The sequence below is a fragment of the Macaca nemestrina genome, chromosome 6 (assembly GCF_043159975.1).
Source record: "Macaca nemestrina isolate mMacNem1 chromosome 6, mMacNem.hap1, whole genome shotgun sequence".
NCBI lineage: Eukaryota > Metazoa > Chordata > Mammalia > Primates > Cercopithecidae > Macaca > Macaca nemestrina.
In genome coordinates this window covers 169,935,845-169,958,339 of record NC_092130.1, presented here as the reverse complement: position 1 = coordinate 169,958,339, position 22,495 = coordinate 169,935,845, and the positions used below count along the sequence as shown (strand labels likewise).

At 40.8% G+C, this 22,495-nt stretch overlaps 2 protein-coding genes across 5 annotated transcripts in view; one reads left to right on the top strand and one right to left on the bottom strand.

The window, feature by feature from the left end:
• LOC105489509 (catenin delta 2) overlaps window positions 1-22,495 on the bottom strand; it is a 936,482-nt gene that overhangs the window by 298,470 nt on the left and 615,517 nt on the right. The gene's annotated exons all lie outside the window — the stretch shown is intronic.
• Window positions 5,376-5,907, top strand: LOC112427988 (large ribosomal subunit protein eL21). Its single transcript, XM_024795272.2, has one exon. It carries the CDS (start codon window positions 5,410-5,412, stop codon window positions 5,890-5,892), a length of 483 nt encoding a protein of 160 aa, XP_024651040.2. The 5' UTR covers window positions 5,376-5,409; the 3' UTR covers window positions 5,893-5,907.

Here is a 22,495-nt window from a genome sequence, read left to right as displayed (position 1 = left end):
TCGCTCACCATCCACTGTGAATCACACCACTCAGATGATTTTATATCCATCAATTATGACATATTCGTTAGTCTTAAATAGCTAGAGGCGGCCGGGCGCGGTGGCTCACGCCTGTAATCCCAGCACTTTGGGAGGCCGAGGCGGGCGGATCACAAGGTCAGGAGATCGAGACCACGGTGAAACCCCGTCTCTACTAAAAATACAAAAAATTAGCCGGGCGCGGTTGTGGGCGCCTGTAGTCCCAGCTACTCGGGAGGCTGAGGCAGGAGAATGGCGTGAACCCGGGAGGCGGAGCTTGCAGTGAGCCGAGATCGCGCCACCGCACTCCAGCCTGGGCGACAGAGCGAGACTCCGTCTCAAAAAAAAAAAAAAAAAAAAAAAAATAGCTAGAGGCATTTGACAACGTTGTTCCTGTCAAAGTCTAGGAAATATTTTTTTAAATACATTATTTTAGGAAAGATAAATGTTTCTAAATCAGTGTTTTACATGTATTTTAAATCAAGGCCCACAATAAAATGCTTAGATCCACCCATGCCATACTCACAAGTCTGACTCTTTCCTAAAATGTCAAACAAAACCCAATCTTTCCTTACTACGGTTATTATAATCTATTCCATCCTATTCAGTCTCCTAAATACTACAACTCCATCGTAGGTGGTCCCCACATGGAAAACAAAATTATACTAATTCAATCAGGTCATGGACTCTTGAGCTGCAGTACAACTATACCATAAAAATATCATCATCAAATTTTCATTTGCACCACTTAGACTCAAAGGGCAAAGGGCGACATTACTAAAATATATTAGGGCAAAGTATCTACTTTTATAATTCAGAGAAAGACATTAGAATTTTATCCATGAGTATATAAAATTAAAGACATATTAGAGTAGGTGTCAAAATCTGGCCCTTGGGACAAACTTGGACCACCTTCTTTTATTGTACAGCCTGTAAGCTAAAAATGGCTTCTACAGTTGCACATTTATAATCTATCTGATGATAGGGAACACTAACTTTGAAGACCAGCTAGTCATTCTCACAAAAAATAATCCCATTCTTACTGGCAGACCTGTGTTACAAAACATGATTATTATTGATATTATGAATTGTTTCTGAATTTCATTACTAATAATTTTGTGGAAATTTGTTTTCTCTCCTGTTGTATAAGTATCTACGTACAATATTTTCAGTTTTGCCTCTCGGCCCATGAAACCTAGAATATTTGACATCTGGCTCTTCACAGAACATTTGCTGACCCAAGTATTTGAGCTGAATGAAAAATAATTGTCATAATTATTATTATATATACCTGTCAAATCAGAAAGTGATCTGGCTACAACCTCAACACACCCTGAGGCTCAAGTGGACACATGGGTAATACGCACACCAAGTGTGTAACTAAGTGTATGAGTCACACTGCCGTCGGTGAGCCAGGTGCAAAACTGTCCCCTTGGTTATAGGGAGAAGCGTCTCACTGAAGAGGAGTCCCTCTCTTCAGCCAAGGAAACTCAGATGCCTTCATTAAAAATAACTTAGCATTTATTTTATTAAGTGCCATAAGCTTGAAGGAAAATTGGGCTTTTCGGTCACTGAAACTTCTGTTCACTTAATTCCTTCCATATCACGGGACCGTGCACAGCTCTACAGCGGGAGACGTTCTACTTAATTAGCATTGCGGTGAGATGAGCTGTTCCCATCTCCTTGCAACAGCAACTGCGTTTTGAATAACTGACACTTATCGGCCCAGATAAATGGCATTATTGGGCAACCTCAGGTTTATTGCACTTGGGAAATTCACATTTGTTTCTAGGTTGACATGAAGCAGCGTGGGTTAGCTCCCTCTGCGTGTATTTTCCACTAGAAGAAGAAAGTTGTGCACCATCCTGAAACACAGTAAGTTTTCCTAAAAAGACGTTTCGCTCTTCTGGATATGAAGATTTTAAAGTTTAGCACTGGAAAAACACAATTTGAGTGAATACATAGATTTCCTCATGGCGGGGGGGCGGGGGGGTGGTTATTTATGTTTTCGCTTTTCATTTTCCCATGTTTTACCTGGACTGCTCCTGCTTCACGCTTTCCTTTCCTCCTGCTCTCCTAAATATTTACCTTGAGAACACGCTGAACTGAAAACCTTAAACAACAGTCCATGCCAACATTCATCACTTCTTCTCATTCTAACTAGGGGCTGAGCCAAGGTACTTTCTATTGGCATAATCCCTGACAGCTAGTTGTACTCATCCTAGAAGTAATATTTTACAACTTTATGAAAATCTTACTTAATTTTCATGACATGTATTCATCAAAGCCTCATTTCTTAAAGCCTTTGGGCTGAAGAATGCATGGAGGTTTCTATGACTGCTTTGAGAGATGATTAAATATTTTTGGCCACATATCTATTTAAGCAATAACTAATAACTTTTTCATATGAAAGGACCATCGCATTAAATCCTCATTTCATGTGAACAAAGAATGGTAAACAACCTGTCTCAGCAAAAATGTGAGACAAGCCCGAGACAGAAAAAAACATGTTCAATATCACATTGAAAACACATTTGGGACAGTAATAAGAAAACAAACAAAACAAAATAATTTTCACAGAAAGTTGATTTTTTTTTTTTTTTAAAGACAACACCAAAACACAAAACACTTAAAAATTTCCCTGGAGCAAGATTTAATCTATTGGAATTAGATTATAAAACAATCAAGTGTGACAATTAATTATCTTCTCCCTGCATATAATATTATAGTTTATTTTTGCTTGTTAACCTCTAATGAGAACAATGTTTTTCTTCTAAACAAAGGTTTGTAGTTGTTGTTGTTGTTGGAACAAAGAACTGTTTTCCAAGGAAAAAGAGTGAGGCAGGTCTAGAACTAGCGATCTACAAGAGAGTTCTAAAAATATATTAAATATTTCTTTGTCATTAATGAACATTCTAAAAATCTTTGTGTTGCAAGAAAAACAGGAAATCTGGGGCTTAACTAGTACTTGGTCTTCCTCGGGTGTTTCACCAACGTTACTAACCTAATTATGGGTGTAGAGTTGGTAGGAAGCTGGAAGAGCTGATTTAAATTCTCTCCAAAGATAAACTTACGCAGGCTAATACGTGGGTGGGAACAAGTGTCCTCAACAGGCCTTACAAAGTGCCAGGCACCATTACAAGCGATTTATGTATAAATCACTTTATTTAATTCTCACACAATGCTATGGGGTAGGGGCTATTAATGCCCCCACTTTACAGATGGGGAAACTGAGTCACAAAGGCACAAGTAAGTGGCCCAAGGTCACACAGCTAACAAGCAGCAGAGGCAAGATTCAAACCCAGAGCATCTGGTGCCTGCTAATCCCTGCTCAGAATCAACAGCTGGTTAGTGGTGATGTCACGACTGGAAGCCAGCTCTCCCAGCTTTTGCTCCAAGTGTCCTGACAGCAGCCAGTGAGGTGAGCACTGAGAGAGAAGGATGCAACATAGGACACTCTGGGTTCCAATTCTGATTCGGGGATTCCCAGCAGGCCCACTGATACACACATCTGCTTCTCAGTCTCTTCCTACAATAAGAGGGGTAAGATCCTATCCACCACTCTGGGCTGCTCTGTTAATGAACGAGCACTCATTGCAAGAGCACTCTTTTTTTTTTTGAGACAGACTCTTGCTCTGTCCTCAGGATGGAGTGCAGTGGTGCGATCTCAGCTCACTGCAAGCTCCGTCTCCCGGGTTCACGCCATTCTCCTGCCTCAGTCTCCCGAGTAGCTGGGGCCACAGGCACCTGCTGCCACGCCCGGCTAATTTTTTGTATTTTTAGTAGAGACGGGGTTTCACTGTGTTAGCCAGGATGGTCTCGATCTCCTGACCTTGTGATCTGCGATCTGCCCATATCGGCCTCCCAAAGTGCTGGGATGGCCTGAGCCACCATGCCCGGCCGCAAGAGCACTTTTAATCAAGGAGATGCTTAATAAACATCATTTCTTTCTCTTACACTACACACATTCTCTCCCTTAAACCTTTCTTGGTTCCCTGCTTATTTATAAATTCCTACAGCTCTATATTCAAGGGAAACGGGACTTTGAAACAGCTAGAATTAAAGTTTGACATGACTTCAAATTAATCAGGATTCTATTTTGTGCCAATCCATGGGGGAATTTATTGAGTAGAATGTGTTTCTTCAAAAGACATTTTACTAATTGTGTTTTCTAGACAATTTAATGCCAGCCAGAGAAACATACGATTTGTAGATTGCTGAATATCTGATTTTAATTCCCAACTCATTCATTACTTGCACATGATCTAAAAAATACAATTAAAACATGGTCTTAGTTGTTTCTTAGAAACTCAAAACAACTTTATTTCTTTAGATAATTAAGTGATGTGACTTTTCCAGAACACAAATAATGATGTATTGATTTAAAACAAATAAATCATACATCTCAAATTACAAAAATGTGCATAGTGGGTTGCAAAGTGGCCCCCAAAAAGATACATCCAAGTGCTAATCCTCAGTATCTGTTAATGTGACCTTATTTGAAAGCAGTGTGTTTGCAAATGTAATTGAGTTTAAGGATCTCAAGAGGAAATCAGCCTGGATTCAGGGTGGGCACAAAATCCAATGACTGGTGTCCTTGTAAGAGAAAGGAGAAGGAGATTTGAGACATGAACACACAGAGAGGAAGGCCATGTGAAGATGGAGGCAGAGATTGGAGTGATGAGGTCACAAACCAAGGAAAGCCAGGGGCCACTGGAAACTGAAAGAACCCTGAAAGGATTATCCCTAGAGCTTTCCAAGGGCGTGGGACTGCTAATTTCTTGATTTTAGACCTCTGGCCTCCAGAACTGTGAAAGAATACATTTCTGTTGCTTTAAACCACATATTTAGTAGTAATTGGTCACAGCAGCCCAAGGAAACTAATCCACTATATTTTTGAAGAGAAAAAGAAATGCCATCTAATGAAAATTCTCCCTTACTATGTAGAAAACTTGAAAATGATTCCCCCTTGCCTTTTTTTTTTTCTTTCCTAGAGCAGTGAGAGAAAATATTTTTAAAGTAATCCTCAGAGCATAATCAGAGGATACAACTCAATAGAAGTTTTGGTTCTTTAACATTATTTAAGAAAATGTAAGCTTTTGAAACTCTCACTTTTATTGAGAACAACACAAATTACAGATTTTTCAAATTTTATAATTCACATCATCAATGAAGAGGAAATAATTGCTTTAGAAAAAACATTTTGAACTCACTTGTTAATTAAAAAAATAAAATAACTTCAGAACAGCTTAAGTCCCAGAAAGAAACTTCAAGGGCCAGTCTTCAAGAGCTGCTTTTGAATGTTATGTATGGGCTGCTCTGGTGCTTTAGGCATTTTTAAAAATATTTATCCTTTCGGCCGGAACCGCCATCTTCCAGTAATTTGCCAAAATGACGAACACAAAGGGAAAGAGGAGAGGCACCCGATATATGTTCTCTAGGCCTTTTAGAAAACATGGAGTTGTTCCTTTGGCCACGTATATGCGAATCTATAAGAAAGGTGATATCGTAGACATCAAGGGAATGGGTACCGTTCAAAAAGGAATGCCCCACAAGTGTTACCATGGCAAAACTGGGAGAGTCTACAACGTTACCCAGCATGCTGTTGGCATTGTTGTAAACAAACAAGTTAAGGGCAAGATTCTTGCCAAGAGAATTAATGTACGTATTGAGCACATTAAGCATTCTAAGAGCAGAGATAGCTTCCTGAAACGCGTGAAGGAAAATGATCAGAAAAAGAAAGAAGCCAAAGAGAAAGGTACCTGGGTTCAACTGAAGCGCCAGCCTGTTCCACCCAGAGAAGCACACTTTGTGAGAACCAATGGGAAGGAGCCTGAGCTGCTGGAACCTATTCCCTATGAATTCATGGCATAATAGGTGTTAAAAAAATAAATAAATAAAAGACCTCTGGGCTGAAAAAAAAAAATTTATTTATTTATTTATTTATTTATTTATTTTTTAGATGGAGTCTCTCTTTTACCCAGGCTGGAATGCAGTGGCACAATCTTGGCTCACTGTAGCCTCAACCTCCCAGGTTCAAGTTATCCTCCCACTTCAGCCTCCGGAGTAGCTGGAATTACACATGTGCACAACCACACTTGGCTAATTTTTGTATTTTTAGTCGAGTTGGGGTTTCACCGTGTTGGTCAGGCTGGTCTCGAATTCCCGACCTCAAGCCATCCGCCCACCTCGGCCTCCCAAAGTGCTGGGATTACAGGTGTGAGCCACCGCATCCAGCCTGCTGTAGGCTTTTATGCTGTCTGACTTGGGAGACAACAGTACCCAAGTGCACTTCCCTTTCCAGATGTCCAACCTCCCCATAGCTCCTCTCTCTCTCAGACAGCCAGCGCATCTACAACTTTGCTGCAAAACCTCTTGTCTCCACTTTTCTGTACCCCACAGTAGTTACTTCTTAGGGACTTTATCTTGGCTCCAACACCTCTGTCCTGCTCCAACACATTCTCTAAAAATCCCAGTATCCCTCCAACTAGGATGTTCTTCTTAATTTCTTATAAGCTCAGTTCTCCTTGTGCCTCCCCACCAGCTATCTCCATCGAAGGTCACAAGGGACACGCCAATCCAATGCTTCTCTACAGTTGCCTTTCTACTCAACTTCTATGCACAATGGATAAGCTTTCCCTCTCCTGCATGTCTGGCCTTGCCCTTGAACTATCTTTATCTCTCTCCTGCCTCTGCTTCCTCACTGGGCTTCCTTTAGAGGTCCTATTTCCTTGTCTTTCATTTATTTATTCAACAAATATTCGTGGAGCATGTCTTATGTGCCAGGCACTGGAAAGCATGAAGAACAATTTCTTCCTCCGCAGAGCTTGATTCCACAGAAGAGGAAAACAGGAAGGAAGGCATCAAAGCTTGTTGGGCAGTTCCAGGTACTAGAGGGGACAAGTACAAAAATGACATAGGAAAAGGGGGAGTGGGAAAAGCTAGTGACCAGGAAAGACCTCAGTGAGGAGGTGACATTTGAGAAAATGCCTCCCTGGCTTCTGACATGAGAGGAGACAGGAGCAGGGTATGTGGCTTGAAGACGGTGGCCAGTTAGTAAGCTCAGGATATACATGTGTGTGCATCATTGCAATACAGATGATAATCAAAGCCTTGAGTCTGGATGAAGGAGGGAAATGGATGAAGATGGGCAGAGAAGATATGTGAGCACTGTGTCTGGGGCATCTCAAAATCAGTCACTCCTCCTTGAAGCACTCTCCTCTGGGGACTCACTTCTCCTGGTTTCTTCCTACTTCACAGGCTCCTTCTTTGTCTCTTTCCACAATTGTCCCTCATTGGTTGACTTCTAAGTGATGGCAGTCCCTAGGGCTCATCCTGGTCCTCTTCTCTTCTTTACCTTCACTCACTCCCACGGTGTTCCCATCCAGTCTCATGACTTTAATTAAAGTAGGGTATAAACTAGGGTGACAGTATAATTTGCTGTCAAAACCCGATGCTTCTGGGACTGAGATGGGGTGATGTAAATATTTACACTGAGGAAAAAGGCTTCCATGGAACTGCCTTGGGCAGATGAGAATACGCGATTGCTTGGTTCTATAGACAAATACCTGTTGATTTTATACCACCAATCCAGAACCGTCCCTGTCTTCCATACTGTGATGTCCACTCAATACTTGAGACATTTGAAACAAAATATGACTAAAATTATGACACCCCCTCCAAAACTCTCTCTGTCACCATTTTCTGCAGCACAATTAATGGCAACCCATCCCTGCCTAAAGTCTGTAATCAACCCGTCAACACTTTCTGTCATCTTTACCTTGAAAATATGCTTGTAATCTGACCACTTCTCATTCTCATCCCTGCACCCCTCTGGTGCAAACCCCATCATCTCTGTTCCAGATTACTTCAATAGCGTCCCAATTGGTCTTCCTGCTTCTGATCTTACCCCCTGGTGTATACTTTCAAGAGAGCAGGAATAGCCAATCCACTTCAAAGCTAAGGATATTCATGTCACCCCTCTTAAAGAGGCTGAATCCCTCTGGTGCCTTGCATTAGATGATTCATCCATTGTTATAAACAAATACCTGAGACTGGGTAATTTATAAGAAAAGCGGTTTAACTGGCTCACGGTTCTGCAGGCTGTACAGGAAGCATAGTGGCATCTGCTTCTGGGGAGACCTCAGGAAGCTTCCAATCATGGCGGAAGGTGAAGGGGGAGCAGACACATCACATGGTGAAAGCAGGAGCAAGAGAGAGCGAGCGTGGTATGGGGGTGGGATGCCACATAGTTTTAAATGTCCAGATCTTGCAAGAACTCACTCACTATTGCGAGGTCAGCACCAAGAGGATGGTGCTAAACCATTCATGAGAAATTTACTCCCATAATTCAGTCACCTCCCATCAGGCCCCATCTCTAATACTAGGGATTACAATTCAACCTGAAATTTGGGTGGGGGCAGATATACAAACTATATCATGTTTCCTCATCTTTCTTGCAATAGAGTCAAAGTCCATACCCCAACCACACTCAATTTTAAAAGTCTGATGTCTTAAATTGTGTAATTTGTTTCTGCTTCCCCCAACCCACTTCTATAAGCAGCATTTATTGTAAAGCTCAGAACATTTAAAATCCAGCAACGTCTTAACTCAAATGAAAAGGGACACAGGACAGCAAGTGTTAACACCAACCTACTAAAAGAAGATCAAATATCAATGTGGTGGAATAATAAAGGAATAATAATAATAATAATAATAATGTTTTAGACTTCTCTGTTGCCACACAAAATACCACAGACTGGATGGCTTTAACAACAGAAATATATTTTCTCATAGTTCTGGAGGCTGGTAAGTCCACAGTCAAGGTTCCAGCAGGTTTTGATTTCTGATGAGGGCTCTCTTCCCGGGTTGCAGGTGGCAACCTTCCTGCTGTGCCCTCACATGATGGAGAGAGATCAAGCCCTACTTCCTCCTCTTTCGTAAGAACATTAGTTCTGTGATATCAGAGCTCCACCTTTGTGGCTTCGTTTAATCTTAATCACCTCTTCGAAGTCTCCTCCAATACAATCATATGGAGGGGAGTTAGGGCTTCAACATATACATTTTTTGGAAGGGAAACACAATTCAGTCCACAGAAACAGATGGAAGCATTTACAGTCATGTTTCTCTCTTACACACACACTTGGCAATCCCTGAGCACTTTCGCTTTTGTCTTGGGGGCCTCTTCCTTCCACTAGTTTTTCTCTGAAGCTTGCATGCTACTCCAGCCCTGAAGACTCTATTATCCAGCCCTGTCTCTTCTTCCCACAGACCCCTCCTCAGCTGTGTGTCCTTCAACTCCCTAGATCAAGGAGCAAACTGAGGGTAAGGAGTGTGGGCGGTATAAGAAATGATGGCCGTGGGATGGGAGAAAGTCTCATTTCAGATCAAGGTGGGGAAGAAAAAAGCAAAAGAAAAAAAGATCAGACTTCAGCTTCTTTGACTCAGTGTGTAACATGTTCACTACATGTGAAATCCTCCAGACAAATTAACGACCATGTAGCTAGTGTATTGCAAAAAATATTATATCAAACAATTTATGTTTTTGGCCTTTTAATGGCAGATGTTTGCTCCTTGGGTAAATGGTTTCTTCACCTTTAGGAAATAATTGCAGAAGCCCAGTAAATCCCAGAGAGGATAAGGTCACTGAGGGAAAGGAAAGGCCAAGTATGTTTACATTATTGACTAAAACAGCCTTGGGGAAGCTACGTTTCTGGAAATGTTCATGAACTCCATCAGTTTTTCTAAAATGTTCCTTTCGGTGACTAAAGCTGCTACCTCATGAAAGGTGTTAGTGCTACCGAAAGCAAACAAATATAGGAAATAGGATTTCATGAAGCAACAGCAAATAGCCATAGAATTCCATGAAGCAATGGCCAATGGCAAAAACTTGAAAGAGTATGCAAAATAAAGTCAACATTTGTAGACTGAATCTGTTTTCCCATCATGTATATTAGTTTGCTAGGGCTACCATAACAAAATATCACAGACTAGGTGGCATAAACAACATAGATTTGTTTCCTCACATTTCTGGAAACTTGAGATCACAGTGTCAACTGGTTTGGTTTCTTTGAGGCCTCTCCCCTTGGCTTGCAGCTGACTGCCTCCTCCCCATGAATTCACATGGTTGTTCTCCTGTGTACATGCATCCTTGACATCTCTTTCACGTCTAAATTTCCTCTTGTTATAAGGACAACAGGCAGACTGGGTGACGGCCAATTTTCACAGCTTCATTTTAACTTAATCACCTCTTTAAATGCCCCATCTCTAATTATAGTCATATTCTGAGGTACTGGAGGTTGAGGCTTTAACATATGAATTTTGGCTTAACACAGGTCAGCCCAAAACATACTGCTGAACAAACTATCCTAAAACTTAGTAGCTTAAAACAATAGTCACTTATTTTGCTCACAAATCTAATTTGGGCAGGGCTCAGCAGGGACAGCTTATCTCTGCTCCAGGCAGTATAACATGAAGAGACTGAAGTGGCATTGGAAAATCCAATCTCATGGTGGTTTGCTACCATGGCTGGCAAGTCAGTGTTGGTTGGTTGTCAATGGGGCATCAGGGGCAGGGTGATGGGCTGAAAACCTTAGAATATCAGCACGATCAGTCAATGTTGTTGGGTGTTGAAAAAAAAGCAATTCATGCTTCTCATCTGACATTTCTAAGCTTCCTACCTGAGCACCCAGGAGAGTGACTGGCATGAAGTAGGTGCTAAATAATTACTAGTTTTTAAGTACCCAGAGAAGATGTACTCAACAGGGAGAGTTAAGAGGTTACAGACTTGATACCCTCTCTCTCCTAGCATGCAGCATCAGCATCTGATTTCAAGCATGATGTCAGGAAGAGAATCACGTGTTGTTTTGAAAATCACTACAAAGTGGCTCTGATAAGCTCCAACGCCCCATAAAGATGAACGCTACAGCCTCGATTTACAAAAGGCCAGCAGCTCCTGCTAGAGATCCTCCTCTGATGCATACACTGTTAGGGAATGACTGTTTTGTCTTTCTGTAGATGCCAGGCAATTAACATTACTTAGATTATCTAGGAGGGTATGATTTACATATCATTTTTGAATCAATTAATTGTGATAAAAAGTGGGCTTTCATATGTAAACTTAAATCTTGCATTGAATATTTATAGAACAATAAGCCATGAATAAGTGCAATGCTTTTAAATTATTCCTTTTTATCTTCAATTGTTTATACAGGTTTAACTGCAACAATCTTAACAAACAAGTAATGCCCTGGCTATTGTACCATCGCACACTGATATATCTTTGCCAGATAATGTTTACTCAAAACTCAGGAAACTCGTGTTAAAACTTGCCTCGTTCTAACACTCCCTCTTCCTCAGATCTTTTTAAGATGAAAGATTGACAAATGAAGACCCTTCAGCTGATCCAACAAGCTCAGCCTGATTTAATCCTCAATAGCCAGTCTTACAAAATTCTCCTAAAATGCTTTGACACCCTTACCACTGTTATTTGCTTGCTTTTACCCCAGCCCCTATGCTTTACCATGTTTACTGAAGAAATTCTGAGTAGTTTTTAACCAGGCTGCTTAATCCATGAGTTAACTCTCAGGCAAATCCTGTGGTTTTAGTAAGACAAAATAAAGACTTTTTTTCCCGTACTGTATGGGAATTGAAATCACTTGCCCATGCCCAGTGTACAAATAAAGACTTTTTTAGGTATTTTTCTATGATATAAGGAGTGTCATGATACTAAAGAGATACATCAACTTCCTTGCTACTGTTAACATGGGAGGAAAAAAAAGAGACAAGAATCAGCCAGGTGCAGTGGCTAATGCCTATAATCTCAACACTTTGGGAGGCCAAGGTGGACAGATCATGAAGTCAGGAGTTTGAGACCAGCCTGGCCAACACAGTGAAACCCCGTCTCTACTAAAAATACAAAAATTAGCCAGGTGTGGCAGCACGCGCCTGTAGTCCCAGCTACTTGGGAGGCTGAGGCGGGAGAATCGCTTGAACCCAGGAGGTGGAGGTTGCAGTGAGCCAAGACCACGCCATTGCACTCCAGCCTGGGTGACAGAGTTCTCATAAAAAACAAAACAAAACAAAACAAAATAAAAACAAGACGGGAATCTGTATATTTGGAATTCAAAATGAAGAAGCTAATTTTTATAAACAAATACATGTTAGATTATTCATACATTTTTAGAAAATAAGTAAATCACACATTAAAAATTTTAGTACTGACGAAATTCTTGTAAACCTTAGAAAAAGTAATTCCTTAAGTTAAACAGCGGCAGCCATGCAATGCAGACCTTGTGGTTCTGTTCACGTCCTCTGATGGGTATTGTGTTTTATCCTTGTCCAGTGTGCCTCTAATACAGTCTTTAACATGTGGGCTGTTAGCAACCACCACCATAAAACTGTTTCTCTAATACTGAGAAGGTCCCTTTACTGAGGAAAGTCCAGCAGATTCCCGCTGCTGCCTGGTGTGGGCTCCATGCTCTTCTCCGTTAGGAGAATGTGGTTCTGAGTCACATCAGGTGTTCTGGTCATGTGAATTCTTCAGCCACACGGAGAGCGTGAGGCACCATCTGACAGCACTCCAGAGTAGTGCAGAGCTCTCAGTACCGGGCTCCTGTTATGGGGAGGTGAAGGTTATGCAGGGCTGATCTCACTATTTTTTTATTTTATTTTTTTAAGTTCCAGGGTACATGTGCAGGTTTGTTACATAGGTAAATGTGTGCCATGGTGGTTTGCTTCACCTATCAACCCATCACCTAGGTATTAGGCCCAACATGCATCAGCTCTTTATCCTAATGCTCTCCCTGCCCTGCCCCGTGGACAGGACCCAGTGTGTGTTATTCCCCTCTCTGTGCCCATGTGTTCTCGTTGTTCAGTTCCCACTTAGAGGAGAGAACATGAGGTGTTTGGTTTTCTGTTCCTGTGTTAGTTTACTGAGGCTAATGACTTCCAGCTTCATTCAAGTCCCTGCAAAGGACATGATCTTTTCTCTTTTTATGGCTGCATAGTATTCTATGGTGTATATGTACCACATTTTCTTTATCCAGTCTATCATCGATGGACATTTGGGTTGATTCCATGTCTTTGCTATTGCGAATAGCGCTGCAATGAACATACATGTGCATGTGTCTTTATAACAGAACGATTTATATTCCTTTGCGTATGTACCCAGTAATAGGATTGCTGGGTCAAATCGATCTCATCATTAACTTTGCCTTCTAAGCATGTATGTGTTCTAGGCTGGAACTTTGCCTCTCTCACTGTCTGGACTGAGAATGGAGGCTGAGTGATAGCAGAAACCAGAAATCTGCTTCTTTTGTGTCACAGGGGTCTGGTGGCCTGACAGAGCCCCTCTCCTTGACAAAGCTTTAGTTAGGTTCCTATGAACCTTCTTCTCAATGAGACCTCAATCTTGGCTCTGTCCTTGCTAAGACCAGTTTTGGCAAGAATCCTGATAATTTAGTTTAGAGAGAATTCCCACCCTTGATATCTGATTCCCCTTAATGTCTGATCAAATTCCTCATCCTTCACAATACTCCAGGTTATATCTGGTCCCCTAGCAAGAATCTTGTTAGATTAGCAAAGAACCATCTCCCCTGGAGGCTCCCTCTTTTTCATCCACTGACCCCACCCACCACCGCGTTCCTCCTTAGCTTTTTTTTTTTTTTTTTTTTTTTGAGACGGAGTCTCACTCTGTAGCCCAGGCTGGAGTGCAGTGGCCAGATCTCAGCTCACTGCAAGCTCCGCCTCCCGGGTTCACGCCATTCTCCGGCCTCAGCCTCCCAAGTAGCTGGGACTACAGGCGCCTGCCACCTCGCCCGGCTAGTTTTTTGTATTTCTTAGTAGAGACGGGGTTTCACCGTGTTAGCCAGGATGGTCTCGATTTCCTGACCTCGTGATCCGCCCGTCTCGGCCTCCCAAAGTGCTGGGATTACAGGCTTGAGCCACCGTGCCCGGCCTCCTCCTTAGCTTTAAGTCCCCACTTTTCCTTGTTGTATTCAGAATGAAGCCCAGTTCTATAGTGAAATCTCTCTTCCTCTATTACAATAGTTTCTGAATAAAATCTGATTTTGCTGCTTTAATTACTGTCCAGCTCTGGTTCTCTTTCACAAGCCCCAGTCTAAAAGTTTTCCTGAAAAAGAGAAGATCAAAGACAAGGGAGAAGAGTTCTGGAAAAGACTAGAGGATAAACACAAGAGTGTATGAATACTAGTGAGAGGTGCTGATAAATATTTACCACCCCTTAAATTTGGAGATCCAAAAATTTGGAGAATGAGGGGGATTTTTCCCACTTCTCTCCAGAAAATAGACAGCTGGCCTCTCTGCAACAACCTCTTGTGACTGCAGTAGAATGAAACAAAAGAATGGCAGGTTTGGGTACAGGGAGCCTGAGATACCACTCCTTCCTTTTGCTCCAATTCTTCCCTCTGGTACCCTCTCAACCAGAATCCTCCTTACCTCCTATAAGCCCAGGAGGCCTTTCCTGCTACCCACAGGAACTAAGTAGGTGGTTGAGAGTTAAAAGCAAGGGGGTTTATTTCCAGGAACTGGGGGGAGGTGCACACATGCATGTTAAATCCAAAGTGCTTTTTAAATATATTCACAATACACAGTGTAATATAAGTGTTAATAAGAGAAAACAGATGGATGCAGATAAATAATGATGCCACAGCAGAAATGTAGGAGTAATATTACAAATTAGAGGACAAAGACACTAGAAAAATAAGTGCTTTTCCGGCAATTGATATCTGTGTGAAAAAAAAAACAAAAACAGATCTCTACCTCACACTACACACAAGAAGTTGAAGACACACTTGAGAACAAATGTGAAAGGTTAAACTTAAATATTTAAATAAGAAAATAAAGGAGAATGATACTATGAACTTCATATAAGGAAGACTTTTAGACATATAAAGAACAAAATTTAAATATTTTAAAATTTACAAGTAAAAAAAGAGACATGCCACAAGTTGGAAGAATTTATAAGACTCTAGATACTATCAATAATTTATAAATGCCTCCTATATAGTTAATAATGGTTTTCACTTATGAACCAATCCCACTGAAACACTTCACATGTCTTATGTTATTAAAAACTCAGAAAAGTTCAACAAGGTAGGTGCTTGCATTAGGCTCTTTATTAAGAATAAAAAGACTACAGATATTAAAGATAAAATTTTCCCAAGATCACATGAATAGTTGATATGGGACCTGCACCCAAGTGCCTTAGTTCCAGCACTCTCACTCAAAGCCAACAGTAAAACGGTCCCCATTTTACAATTCACAGACCACTAACAGTGTTGAACACGTGCTAAACTTCAGGTATAACTGGGGTAATGCAGAGTGGAACAACCAACCCATCAAATTGGCAAAGATTTAAAAGGCTAACAGGAGTTGGCACATACACGGTGAAATAGAAACTGTCATAAACTGACAGTGGGAGTATAAAATGGGCCCAAGCATTTTAGACAACAAATGGAGAGTAATTCTTAAATTTGAAGATAGACGTTCCTCTGGTTTAGCAACGTTCATGCTCCAAAAACACTCTTCCACATTTGCTCAGGACACATGCACAAGAACGGTCCTTGCTTGCTGTCTACCAATAAGAGCATGGAAACCAAGTAAGTATCCATCAACCAGAGAACAGATGAATGCATTGTGGTCTATCCATGCAACGGAACACTACCAAGTAGGAAAAGAGGAATGAAATCTACATATACACACCCACGTGGATAAATCTCAATAACACTGTTGAGACAAAAAAGCGTCTTTCTGGTATGTCTGTATCTCTGTGTATGTAGTACTGTGATGCTGTGACAAATAACCTTACGTGTCGATTTGACTAGTCCACAGTATACAGATACAGTATTTGGTCAAACATTATGACAGATGTTTTTGTGAAGGCATTCTCTTAGATGAGATTAACGTTTAAATCAGTCAACTTTAAGGAAGGCAGATAACCCAAAATGTGCACAGGCCTCATCCAATCAGTTGAAGCCCTTAAGAGAAAAACACTGCCCACCTTAGAAGTAAAGGGGATTCTGGCTGCAGACTTGAACTCTCCCTCGAGTCTCCAGCCCTGCTGACCTACCCTGCAGATTTTGGACTTGCCAAGCCTCCACTAATGCAGAGGCCAGTTCCTTAAAATAAATCTCTCTCTTTTTATGTAGACATCTTGTTGTTGGTTGTATTTCTTTGGAGAACACTGGGTAATACAGATGTCAAAGGTGCCAATATTTAAAACACACAAAGCAGTACATGGGCAAACACATATGTAAATGGCATCCTTAGAAGTATTCAAGGTAGTGTCCTGCTTAATTCTCAATATGCAGGAATAATAGTCCATATATGACCTTTACAGTACTATAAAGGGATGATTTGAAAAGTTTTATTAACATGCAAGAAGTGCAGGGGACAGGGTTAGACAATTCTGAGAGCTGCATTTAGAGTAAATTTCATTTTTCTAGAGAGTGAATATGCCTCCTTCTCTAGCGTAAGAAGATGAGTTGATTTTCCTCAATTATAATTTGAATCACTGGACCAGTTCCAAAAAACTACACAAACATGTTACACCAAAATAAAAACTCCACATCAGTTGATATAATAAATGCAAATTACCCATTTTCCTCAGCTGTAGTTTTTTTATTTTTATTTTGTAACAGCAAATAATTTATTTTCTTATGTGTATTATAATTTACAATGTGTTTTTCTCTTATGATTTTGGGGAAAATATGCTGTACTGATTTCTGGACCATGTCAGACATCATTCAAGTATGACACTTACATAACTCAATGCATTCTAAGTTATTAAACTACTGTAGGCAGATGCATTGCTGGAGGTTATTTGTTTTTGCATAAAATATGCCAATATTTTAAGGTGAGGTGGCATGGGAGCCACCTGCTATATATTTAAAGTCCTATGAGATTAGGATTCCAAAAGTAACACAAACACTAAATGACACTGATGTACTGACAATCATCTACATTCATGTTCTTCTTTTTGTGCAGAAACTGCTTCTAAAATGTTTTCCAGTGTGCCTTCAAGTATTTTTTTTTAAATATGACTTGGGAAAAACAACTGCTAATTAATTTTAACACCATGTCAATTATGCTAACAAAATTCTAATTGAATTCCTTGTGATGCAGATCAGTCTTTCTTTGTGTGTTGTGTGAGCGCTTGCATGGGTGTAATTATTATATAGGCTTTCAGGTGTCAGACACGTATTAACTGTATCATAAACCTATACTGAGGGCTTGTTTGTCCACAGATCTTTTGACATATTTAGCTCTGTCTTCCATAGCTTTGGACAAATTAATGGAGAGAGCACAATTCTTAAGGTACCTCAGAGGTAAACCAACATATTCTCAAAATGGAAATGCAGCATTCTAGAAAGAAGGAAGAGACTGACTGTTCCGAATCGACTTTTTTAAAGAAATAAGAGAACAGTGGATGAGATTTATGTTACAAGGAATTCAGTTAGTTTCTTACTTCAGGTTGATTATAAGAGATTGTATGATGAGGAAAAAAAAAAAAAAAAAGAAAAAGAAAACCAAAAAAGATTGTGTGCTGCAAGATATAAGAGGAGGCACCTTTAGGGGTGCCAAGGATGTTGTAACTTCAATTGCTGTCAAACGTGGAAACCCCAGCAGAGCACGTGTGGACATTTCAGTCCCTCAGCATACAGAATCCCCATGTGGCCTTTACCACCGACATGATCAATCTCAGTTCTGCTGTGGCCATCTCCCTGCAAGCCTTCTGCAGCCTGCCAGCCCCACCACCTGTGCTTCCAGGCCGCTCTCTGCACCCCTTAGCGCAGATCTCATCAGATCCTCATGCTGTCCTTTGCATGCATGCCTCTGAGTGCCTCAAGAAGTGCCTGTTTTCTCTTCCCAGTGTCCAGAGCATCTGACACAGTACGTGACCCAGTGCAGGTGACTATGGGAACAAAATAATTCTGTCTTGTAAATTTTCACTCAGATGCTCTTAAGCACTCCCAGTCTGATCTCAGGCTCAGATTCCATATCCCAGTGGAGGAACAGCTACTGAGTAGCACAAGGGAAAACATTCTATGCTTTCTAACTAGAGTGCGTATGGCATCTTCTCTTATCAAATTGGATTTGGCCAAAAGAACAACAGCTGAGCACTGGGAAAGTTATTCTTAGTATGCTCACAAAAGAGCAACTCCTCGCCTTCAAAATAGTCCTCTGCATCATGAGTACAGATGCACTCTCCTGCAGAGCCAACTGCTCAGACATCCCTATGGTGTCAGTCAGACGCCTTTGGATACAAGTGACAACAACCCGAAAGATTAAACCATCAAACAGACAACAACAGCAACTGCTCTCTAGGCCCAGGGGACCTTAATCATCAGGCTTCTGTAACCTCTAAAACAGAGGCTCAGAATGAGTCTCAGAGATCCTCTTTCCATGGTTCCCATCTAAGCTTCTCTTTTAATGTCCCTCTCATCTCTTCTAAGGCCACCTGTGGCTCCAGTTCCTCATTATTCACCACCAGAGATAAATGCAGATCATCCTTTTTGGTTCCAAGCCCAAAAGTTCCAGGGAAGAGCTCCCATGAGCTCAGCTGGGGCAAGGTGCTGAACTCTGGAGCAGTTACTGTCACAGAAGGTGACAGAAGGTGGGGCACTATGGTTGGTGACCTCTGGAAAAATCACCAGGATCACACAGCAACAGAAAATGGCTCCCTTTGCAACTACATGGATCCAGCATGGACCAACACATTTTCCGGAAGACAAGGAGGTAGGATTCTGGACACATAAACTAAGGAATGTTTACTGCATGCTCCTAAAGAGTGGAGAAGAGCAGCATTTTTACGTGGTTTTACAATAATGATGTGTAGCCATTTCCACTTCCCTCCCTCACCATTAGCAAAGACCCACTCTCTTACTACGTAAGTCTCTAAGTAATTTAAAAGCCTTTGCATTCTCTCTTGAACTAGATTATAAACCATGTGAGAACAAAATAGGTTTTTAATTATGTTTATAACTACCTATTGGGTACCTGATGGGATGTTCATTGCATAATAAGAGCTAAACCTAGCACACATATGATTGTGGGTTTCTATTTGTAGCTCACACAATGATAGTGCATTTTGTACCCACTTTCAGTTCCAACAATAATAGCAATTGCTTGCCTTTGACCATTTCTACCTCTACCATGACGTTTCCTCCTTTAAATACCACTTTTATATTGAGAATTACATTTCATCCATAAATGAGTGACCTCATATGAATAAACACCCATCATTTCATGGAATCTGCTGAACAAATGACCCTGAATGCAACTATAATTTACCTTCATAGAGAGCTTTTATAAAGCTACAAAAGAATTATATGAAAAGGTACGTTTCATAGAGAACATCTGTTTTACCCATGATTGGTCCTTTTAAACGATCTCTGAAGTCAATTTGGTGCTTCGGCCTAAGTCTTGTGCTCAGATCCCTCTATCACATTAAAAGAGATGAAGCAAAATATGAGTCTTTCTAAAAAACCCTGATGGTTTTAACATAAAGTAACCTTAGTTGTTTATTTAATGTCATATAGTCAAGCAGGACACACTGAGCCCCTAAGAAGGGACATGTGCTGGCAGCTGGCTTTGTGAAGTTTAATTAAACTGTTGATTTTAGCAGAGTCCTAGCGAGTTAACATGCTACCTATATTGGAGTCTTCACAGATGAAATCATGCTACTGGAGAGAGAGGGAAGCCAGATACATGAAGAGAAGTGAAGAGAAGTGACGTGGATTAACCGTCTTCAAGGAATGGTGTGTCTCCTGGCTACTGCCTGGTGCTGTCCTGCCTCTCCCGTGCTCCTGAATGGGGTCCATGTCTACCCGGGGGATTCATCCACCCTTGGTGCTGTCAACTAAAGGCAATGGCCTAACCTGGGAGCCACTTCTTCCCACAAATCCATTTTCCTTCGAATGTCTCTTTTCTTATTTTTGTTCATTATTAAATACATTTTCCCATCATTCTAGGCTAGAAAACTTGAAGTAAATCTGAATTTCCCTCTCATTGTTTAGATTGAGTCTCCAAATGCCATTGGATTTTTCTCTGCAGTTTTTCTCCTATTCATTGGTCCCAAGTTTGATCCCGTTCCTTCATTAACATGAAGTGAACCATTTTCCCAGTTCACTGTGCCAATGTCTGCCACTTCCAATTCCTTATACAATTAGTCTCAGATGAGCCTCCCTCATACACACACTTGCACATGACACTCTCCTGCTCAAAGCTCTCAGTTGTTTCCTGTTGCTTTTTGGGGGTAGGGAACTAAATTTAAAGAAAGGAAACTCTGGTCCTTTCTCTCTGGTACTGACCTATCTCTCCAGATTCTCTTGCCACTCTTGCCAAACTAGCCTATTCACTTTTCTCCAAACATATCTCTAGCTTTATGACTTAGCTCCCCAAATCTCCCCAGTGCCTGATAACATGGAACAAAAAACATACCTGAAATCTGGTACAAAATAGGCAGGCAATAAATGTCTGTGGAATGAATAAAACATACAGACAAAACACTTACTTCCTGATGTCTTACAAAACTGTATCTTAGCCACATTTCTCTTCAGGTTTGCATTTACCATAAATTTTTGCTTGCTATATCAACCAGCTATACAAAGTTTCCCTAAATTAAAAAAAAAATCCACATCCTGACCTATCCACCCCATAGACCCTGCTCCTCCTTTTGAGTTTCTAGCTCAGCTCATGGCAGCACTATGTACCAATCTGCCTGTGAAAAATAGAGACCTCAGAATAATCCTTAGTTCCAAGTTCTCCTGCTTACGATTGAAGAGTTATCTGCATTGCCATGCAATAACAACAATAAAACAACAATAACAAATCTTACATTTATTGAGGATCTGCTAAATTATGAGTTGTGTTGTATCTTTGCCCTGCTAAAATTCATAAATTGGAGTTCTAGTGCCCAATATCTCAGAATGTGGCCCTTTTTGGACACAGGGCCATAGTAGATGTATTTAGTTAAGATAAGGTCATACTGGAGTAGGGTGGGCCCCCAATACAATATTACCGGCTGGAGTCCTTCTAAAAGGAGGGAATTTGGGCCCAGACATTGATATGGTTTGGCTGTGAGTCCCCACCAAAATCTCATCTCCAATTGTAATCCCCATAATCCCCACGTGTGGAGGGCAGGATGTGGTGGGAGGTGATTGGATCATGGGGATGGTTTCTCCCATGCTGTTCTTATGATAGTGAGTGAATTCTCACAAGATTTGATGGTTTTATAAGTGTTTGACAGTTCCTCCTTCACACACTCTCTCTTGCCTGCCACCATGTAAGATGTATCTGCTTCCCCTTCTGCCATGATTGTAAGTTTCCTGAAGCCTCCCCAGCCATGCAGAACTGTGAGTCAATTAAAGCTCTGTTCTTTATAAATCACCCAGTTTGGGGCAGTTCTTTATAGCAGTGTGAAAACGGACTAATACAGACATACTCAGGGAGAATACTGTGTGAAGGCTGAGTGATGTTGCCACAGCCCAGGAACTGCCAGAAACCAGGAGAGGCCTGGAATAAACCCTTTCCTGGAGACTTCAGAGGGAATCTGGCCCTGCCAACACCTTGATCTCAGACTTCCAGCATCCAGAGCTGTGAGACAATCAATTTCTATTGTTTAAATCCTTTGGCAGCCCTTAGAAACTCATACACTAAGCACCAGCCAATGTACTAAAATCCATTGCAAACTTATTTAATGCTCACAATGACCCTGAAGTCATCTAGAGTTAGAGATTCATATAATTATTGTGCCATTATACAGCTGTGCAAACAAAGGCTTAGAAGTTAAGTACCTAGATCAAGGTCACTCAGATAAGCTCAGCTACTTATCAATAGCACAGCAAACCAAAACATCTGTGATTCGAAATCCCAAGTTCATACGCAATAAACTCCAGGCTTCTCTTGATACATTTCCAAGCTGGGACAATGTTATACAGGTGAGCCTCATACAATTCCCGTGCATTATACTATAGAATTTCCACCTAAGATATTCCTTGAGGTGCTCCTTGGAAATAGAAACTTGAACATAATTCATTTTATTTTAGGTGAGATTGTGTTCATAAAAAGATCTCCAAGGGGAACTTATTTTTATCTGATTTATCAGATGTGACATTTAAAATAAAATAACTCATAAACAAAGCTAACATGCTCCACTGCACATTTTTACTATTTCTTTTATAATGCAAACATGGTATTACCCTTGTTAAAAGAAATTAAAATTGTAGCATCACATAGTGCACAAATAACAAAACCGACATTCTAAAAACATTTCATTCAAAGTTTATATTTATTCTTAATATGTGTAGAGCAACTGAATGAAAAAAGCATTCAACGGCCCTGACATTCCTTTGCTATTTCAAACAGTGGACTTATGTAAACTAATAAACACAGAATACAACCACCTTTTGTTTAAGCATTAACCTGTGGTTAATGCTTAAATACATATGTATAT

Excerpts from the sequence above, each read along its gene's own strand:
- LOC112427988 (XM_024795272.2), top strand. The coding sequence starts at position 5,410 with ATGACGAACACAAAGGGAAAGAGGAGAGGCACCCGATATATGTTCTCT.